Consider the following 8,402-nt stretch of genomic DNA (forward strand, 5'->3'; position numbering starts at 1 on the left):
GAAAATAATAACTGTGCTCGTTCCTTTCATGTTCTATAATTTGAAACCCTTCATATTGGTAAATATTGTTTCTATACGATCTATAACTAAACTGAACCATTGATTTGTTTGTTGATGTGCACTGTTTCTGTTAAGGTACAAACCCAGCCCAATCGCCATCATCTTGCCACCTCACTATTCTGTATATAATAACCAAAGTCGTCACCCATTTAACAGTTGCCAAAAACACCACCAATACAGACCTTCTTCCTTCTATTGTTACTCGCTGGTTTCTGTTTCGTTTCTAGTTTTAAACATAGATGGAGATGATGAATATCAATGATGATGGTAGGTTGTTATGATTTTAAGAATGATGGTGAAGAGAATGAATATGATGATGACGTGATTATTTGATGATGATGGTGATGGTAGAATGAATGATGGTGATGTGATCATAATAATGTTACCCGACATTTGATGATAGTATGATTATGTAATCGGATGATGATGATGATAAATAGTAGTGAAAGATGTTAGTGATAATGATAAACGTAAACGATTTAGATGATGTTTCATTGATGATGATGGTAATTAGGTAATGGATATTACAAGAAATAGAATGGTAGAGGAATGGTTAAGGGTATATGGGTTTGAACGTGAAGTCGCGGGTTCGAATCCGGGCAATGGCGTTTCTTTAAATGCTTGTTTCTTCAAAGGTTGTATTCTATAATTATTTTTATTACTATTATTATTATTATTATTATTATTATTATTATTATTATTATTATTATTATTATTATTATTATTATTATTATTATTATATTATTATTATTATTATTATAATTATTGTTATTTATATTATTACTAGCATCATGCTTATTAAAAACTAGCCTTTTTATTAAAGTATCATTTTTATTATTATTATCATTATTAGAAAAATTATCATTTTTTATCAAAACTATTATTATCATATTCATTATTAAATCTAATCATTATCATTACTAAAGATTATTATTATAAATATTATTAGTATAGCTATTATTATTATCATCACTATTAATATTATTTTTAAATATTATTATTATTATTATTATTATTATTATTATTATTATTATTATTATTATTATTATTATTATTATTATTATTAGTATTATTAACATTTTTTTATTATAAATATTATTTTAACAAAAGATAATTATGTAAAGATATAAATATTACATATATTATAAGTATATCTAAAGTTACTATAACATATATAAATATACATAACATTTGAAATAATAAATACATTACTATTTTAAATAAGTAATAAATTATATAATTAATATATGTAAACTGATTTGATTACTATTACATGTTAATTAGAGGTGTTAATATATATACTTGATATAAGTTCGTGAATCCGAGGTCAACCTTGCATTTGTTCAATGCCGTCATATGTATTTTTACTACGAAATACAGTATAGTGAGTTTCATTTGCTTCCTTTGTAAATGCTTTTGCAATATATATTTTTGGGACTGAAAATACATGCGCTGTTTTTTATAAATGTTTGACGAAATAGACACAAGTAATTAAAACTACATTATATGGTTGAATGATCGAAGCCGAATATGCCCCTTTTTGCTTGGTAGCCTAAGAATTAGTAAACTGATCTACCAATTGACGCGAATCCTAAAGATAGATCTATTGGGCCTAACAAACCCCATCCATGATTGCGGATGCTTTAGTACTTCGATGTTGTTTTATCATGTCCGTTGGATGTCCCGGAATGATAGGGGATATTCTTATATGCATCTTGTTAAGGTCGGTTACCAGGTGTTCACCATATGAATGATTATTTTTGTCTCTATGCATGGGACGTATATTTATGAGAAATGAAAATGAAAATTTTGTGGTCTTTTAAAATGATGAAAATGATCGATTATGATAAACTAATGAACTCATCAACCCTTTGGTTGACACTTTAAAGCATGTTTATTCTCAGGTATGAAAGAAATCTTCCGCTGTGCATTTGCTCATTTTAAAGATATTACTTGGAGCCATTCATGACATATTTCAAAAGACGTTGCATTCGAGTCGTTGAGTTCATCAAGATTATTATTAAGACAATTATAGTTGGATATTTTATGAAATGGTATGCATGCCGTCAACTTTCAATGTAATGAAAGTTTGTCTTTTAAAAATAAATGCAATATTTGTAAAATGTATCATATAGAGGTCAAGTACCTCGCGATGTAACCAAATGTAATGTATTCGTCCTGATGAATTAGGACGAGTCATGAAACAATGCATCAAAAACTTTTTAAATCCTACGATTCTACTAAAACCAAAATACAATCATCATCACTAGGGCAAACACAACAATCCATAAACTAATCATGAGCCTTCGAATTTTAGCATCTTTAGCTTTCAACAAATCGGATAATACGGCATTCGAACAATTGCACCTCACTTGATCAACCCATCGAAAAAAATGAGCAATTAGACCACTGCAAATTGTAGAATATATCATGTTCTGGATAAAAATAATTAACAAAATATTATGAATTCGTACCTGACAAGTATAAAACAATCGTCCATGGTTTCTGGAAGTTGTAGAAGTTCGAATAATTGCGTTCCTTCCACAATAACAAATCATCTTTGACTCAATAGGATAAATGATTATCGAATTTAAGGAACCCTAATTCAGTAGAACACACAATTTTGAAAAGAGTCGAATTTGAGGTTGGAGTTGCGTAAGTGATAATGGAACCCTAAATAATATGACGTTAGGGTTTTTATTCGATACTGAGCTAACTCATCATAATACCAAAGTGATGACAATTTTAGCCATCATGTGAGGAGCATGTGATCCCAGTTAACGGAGACATCTAACGGAATGATAATATTGGACCAGCGCCATTGATATTTAAAACTATAGGGATGAACCATATAATTTTAAGAAATGGGGACGAGCGATATAATTTACAATAAATCACAAGGACCATCGGTGTAATTTACTTTTGTATTTATATCGAACTCTCTAAGTCTGAAATTGTTTTCTAATACCCATCTACAACCAAGGCTAGGGTAACAATTTTTTTCTTAATTTTGCATAACATAATATATAAGCTCATAAATCTCTTAATAGTTTAAAATTAATTAATAATTTAAAATTAATTGGTGATAAAGAGAAATTCTTCTAAACTTATATAAGTATACATTTGTTTTTCATTTTCTATAGCAGAACACAGTTAACCGATTAGTTAAACGATTAACTCTAACGTCTAGATCCTTAATGGTGATTTGCATTCCCTAATTACGTTATTATAAAAAATGTGAAGTTATTAATTTAATCAAACAAGTGGGTTACAGAAATACTTTAGAAAAGTTCCCACATTCTTCTTGGGTACTTCCGATATTCATTCATTCTCTATTCTCAAAACCAAGGCCAAAAGGGCTGGGTTCAATTTTTGAGTTCTTGGGAGATGGTCACGTGGCTTGCATGTGCCAAACCCAACCTAAAAGGTGGTGCTGGGTTATGTTATGGTCATGTCATGCGAGACAAACTTGGACAGCTCTTTTGTCCATCTTACAAATTAGATTCCTCAACTCTTGTTTTCTTCTTCTTCCATTTATTTAATCTCATATATCTTGTTTTTCTGTCTGTTTCGTTATCCATTTCTATTCTAATTTTACTAAATGTACATATACATATATAAATTGTACTCCGTATTACATTTGGCGGGTTGGGTTAATAGTTTGACTTGTTAATTATGTTAAGTTAAATCGAATTGTACGTATTTAGTAACATGACACGACAATCATGCATCAATTACATATTAATTGTCCATTAACATACCCACCATTTGTATTATATGCATTGTCAACATATACTGTATTTCTTTATTCTCTGTTAGGAACATGCATCCCATTATATAAGCTAGGCTCTTTATTGGTATTATAACCTTATTTGCCCAAATTATTTACATTATTTCATTTGCTAGTGGCCATTTTTACTAATCATTCAGAAGAAAAATATAAAGGGATATATTAAAAGAGAAGGTAAAACTAACTATATTTGACAGATTTGCATCGATCGGTCACATTATTAATATGGGAGAAAAATAATTCACATAATTCATCATTAAAGGAATATGAGTATGAGATTAAAACGATGATTAATTATAAACGGATAACAATTTTTCTGTTCATGCTACCAAATAAAGCTAAACAACGTTGCAAAATTCGCTATTAGGGAATAAATCGGTCGGAATTTTGGAAAGAGTAATCGGTAATTTGTGGATTAATCAGATTTTACTTTATACCTTTAAATATTAAATTTTCAAAACTTATGTGTAAATATAAAAGAAAAACTATAAACATAAACTTTAACATAATTATCTAAAATTGTTTATTTTGTTCAAAAACTCAAAAGTTTTATTTTACATTCATGTTTAAATGTTGACCAATTTTGACTTTGACCGACTTTGATTACGTACCAAAATCGATTTTGACACATCAATCAACGTTAACCGATTAATTAAACGGATTTTGAAAAATCGGAACGTACTGCTTTTTAAAATGAGTAATCAGGGATTAATCGACAAGTAATCGGATTTTTTACAACAGTAAATGTAACTATATTTATTTAAATATACATGTGCAATCGAGTAATTTTGTGATTGTTTATGACATTTTTTTTCTGACTACCTCACTATATGTCCGAACTTGAGAAATCCCAAAAATATCAAAATGAAAACTATTAGGATATTTTCAGATGACGTTTAATTGAAATTTATGATTTATGATTTCAGTTTCATCTAGTAAACTGAAAACTTCATCCTTTAGATGTAAAATTTGTTAGTTTTATAGAAACTCCGTGTATATGGAAAATGTAGATTTATTAGTTTATTTTGAACTAAAAGTTCCGTTATCTTAGGTAGGAAAAAGATCATACAAAAATTGTGTATACCTCTGATACATCAAGAATGTTATGCTTCTAACAAAAAGATGGAAGAAAAGAATGAATTATTATTATTGTTGTTGTTATTAATATAAGCCAAATTTATAGCTATGCCAACTTGTTTAGAAAGAGAGTGTGATCAGAGGGTGCGCATAATGCGCAATACACCCAGTACCAGGTCTCGAGTTCGAGAGCTTGATTACTCGAGGTTTTACCCTCTATGAGGAGCCAATGTGCTTGTTCATAGGGAGGTTTCCTCGTTAACAAAAAAAAAATAAACATAAAATACTGCTCATACACTATTAACAAAATACTGCTCGAAACATTCCTATGAATGGATATGATGATGGAAACCCAAAAATCACCCGGTTTAGATAAGTAACGCTACCGCCACTTATGTATCAAAACTAAGTTGAAAGCTTTTAAGCTACCAATGTTTAATCCACCAAACGATCCTAATATAGCTTCTCATTTAATCCAAGTCATCTTCTTTATATAATCACTTCCGTCCGAAAAGAAACGAGCACAGATTGATTCGAGGCGTTTAATGATTGTTTCCAAAAATTTAAAGACCGACATTAAATATATCCCGAGACGCCCCATGACCGACTTTAACAAGGTCAGTCTTCCACCCTAAGAAATGAGAGCCGCCTTCGAAGATGAGAGTTTTGATCGAAATTTCTCAACTAATGTGGACCAACTCGAAATCTACTTCATATTCGAACCAATAGGGATACCAAAGTATATAGTCAGAAAACCTCTCGAGCTACAACCAGCATAATTCACGAACATACGAACTTCATGTTGGTCAACCCCTATACCAAAAACATGAGACTTAGCAACATTTATTCTAAGGTCTGAGACCAAGTACAACACCTGTAGAATCCGTAATATATGAACAAGTTCTCGCCTCCTCCATTCTGAAAAAATAATGACATCATCCGCATAGACAATTTGAGAACATTATTCCCCACCTTCAGGTCATGAATGTAGCTACACTCTATAGATCTATAAAACGTAAAATGAAGATCAAATACAATAATAGATTTTTTATTTCATTAAGTTGCCATTAGTCCATTACACGAAACCAAATACGATAATAGATTTTTTTTATTTCATGTTAATCTTATCAAAGTGGCAATTTTGTATACATTGGTTTATTTATCGAGTAATTTTTTACGCGTGTTAATAACAATCATACGGGTTGTCTTTAGAATAATATGGACTACTCGTTTTTAACAGTATACTGGTAAATATATTCAAAAATATTTTTTTTCAAATAGCAAAAAAAAAAAAAAAAAAAATATATATATATATATATATATATATATATATATATATATATATATATATATATATATATATATATATATAATGATTAAAATTAGATTAGATGAAAATGTCTAATATATGACCCTAGCCATATCCTTCCATTTAAAGATCATTAATTAACGTAACACCAAAAGTTGAAGGATGAGAACAACACATACATGAATAGTAAAGGGACCACTGTTGTAATCCACACTATTTTTATGTGTTTGATAATGTCCATGTTTATTTGCACAAAAAACTCATCAGATCACAACATACTTTACACTTTTGACTCTCTCTTTCTCTCTCTATAAAACAAACTCTTTTGTAAAATCTTTCTTTCTTTATTTTTTTCTCTTTAATTTCTATCATTTCAAGTTTGTTATAATTATTTCATTGCCTTTTTTTGAGGTGTGATTTGATCAAGAATGACAGCACCAAACATAGCGGCGATCACTGCATCGCTTGAAAGATCTCTTCAAAGTTTCTCTTTAAACCACCGTAGCACCACCACAACCACCACCACCACCAGTGCCGCCGCCGAAGAGTCTCCGACCAACCATTACCACCGTTCCACAAATTCTTCTGATTCCACGCTGGAACTCAATTCTAATATTACCCTACCTTACCATTGGGAACAATGCCTCGACTTAAAGGTCCGTTTTCTATTATTATTTTAAATTTATATATTAACAATAATAATAATGATTTTGATATGATAAAAAGTTAAAAACACACTAATATGATTATTTTCTGTTAAACCAAATTATATACGTTATAGATTTTTATATCTAGTCATCTATCATTTTAATGAGTAATTTTTGTGAATATGTGAAAAATCTTTTTGGTGAAACATCTTTTTCATAATCTATAAACGTGACATACACATTTTGGTATCACTTGTTATGTTACTACGTGTAGAGTATCAACTGTTTTTGTGTTGTATTTCTAGGAAGACAACATAAATGATGTGTTAAATTTTAGATTACAAAGCACAAAATCTGAAATATAGATCTTGCAAAATTTTCGTTACTTTATGTTGTTACTTTTAAGGGAAAAAGTGGTTAAAAGTTAACGACCAAATTTTGTTATAGTAATTGTGTATCCACGTTTTTGAAACCCTAAAAATGAGCATAGATGCGGCTAAAAAAGCAATAGGCTATAAACTTCATTTCAATTTCAATTTGAAATCGATACATAGAAGAAATTTAAGCACGTTAATCACAGCCTTTTGTCGTTAGAAAACTCCAAACATTATTTTGGGTTTTTTTGTTAGCTAAGTTTTTGATTATATTTTTCAAATTGTGACTTTTTGAAAAAAAAACAGACAGGGGAGATGTATTACATAAATTGGAGAACTGGGATGAAAACAAAAGAGGATCCTCGAACAGTTGATGACGGTTTTTCGGGGTATTTTTATAGCGATGATGATGACGATGAAGAGGCCGAAGAGGAAAGCTCGTACGATGGAAATGAGGAATCGTCAGTAGAGTCATCCCCGGCCGTTTCATCGTCTAGAAAACAAAAACAAATTGAAAAAGAAGATGAAAACGAAGATGAAAATGAAAGTTGCATAATAAGTGGGAATGAAAATAGGAGTAATGGTGTATTAGTTGTGGCTGGATGCAAGGGTTGTTTTATGTACTTCATGGTGCCAAAACAAGTTGAGGATTGCCCAAAATGTTGTGGTCAACTACTTCATTTTGATCGATCATCATCGGATGATAATTAATTTTTACGTTATTTTTTTGGTTGGTGGGGAGAGAAAACGATGTTAAAATTCATTTTATTCGGTTGTTTTCTTATGGAGGTTTCTTATGTGGAGTTTAAAATGAGATTAAATTATGCTAATTCTTTTTTATGTACCTATTAATTGCTTTTTAAAGTAGGTGATAGAGTTGTTGGTTGATTAACATTAACATTTAAGTTGAAATCTTCAGATAAATCTGGTGATTAATGGGGATATTAAAGTCAACATACACTAATAAATATAAATATAAATACTTGTATTAATACTAAAGAGTAATGAGGAAGACGTGTTACATTTTCTTCTCCATCTTTTCATTTGTTTGGTTTCTTTAAATAATTGTAAAGTTGATTAAGGGCAAGTAAGCAATCATCTCCTTTTCTAGTAAGAAGCATCTTCTGCTATTTAAGCATTACCGG

At 29.9% G+C, this 8,402-nt stretch overlaps 1 protein-coding gene across 1 annotated transcript; it reads left to right on the forward strand.

The window, feature by feature from the left end:
• The first annotated feature begins 6,516 nt into the window (after positions 1-6,516).
• On the forward strand, positions 6,517-8,054 carry LOC139873593 (protein CURLY FLAG LEAF 1-like). Its single transcript, XM_071861530.1, has 2 exons — positions 6,517-6,892; positions 7,564-8,054. Exons 1-2 carry the CDS (start codon positions 6,665-6,667, stop codon positions 7,966-7,968), a joined length of 633 nt encoding a protein of 210 aa, XP_071717631.1. The 5' UTR covers positions 6,517-6,664; the 3' UTR covers positions 7,969-8,054.
• The last annotated feature ends 348 nt before the right edge of the window (positions 8,055-8,402 follow it).

The sequence above is a fragment of the Rutidosis leptorrhynchoides genome, chromosome 10 (assembly GCF_046630445.1).
Source record: "Rutidosis leptorrhynchoides isolate AG116_Rl617_1_P2 chromosome 10, CSIRO_AGI_Rlap_v1, whole genome shotgun sequence".
In the NCBI taxonomy this organism is placed as follows: Eukaryota; Viridiplantae; Streptophyta; class Magnoliopsida; order Asterales; family Asteraceae; genus Rutidosis; species Rutidosis leptorrhynchoides.

Bases quoted from the DNA above. Each gene is read 5' to 3' on its own strand.
- LOC139873593 (XM_071861530.1), top strand. From the start codon at position 6,665: ATGACAGCACCAAACATAGCGGCGATCACTGCATCGCTTGAAAGATCT. The intron at 6,893-7,563 runs GTCCGTTTTCTA...AAAAAAAAACAG, and splicing joins AACAATGCCTCGACTTAAAG to ACAGGGGAGATGTATTACAT.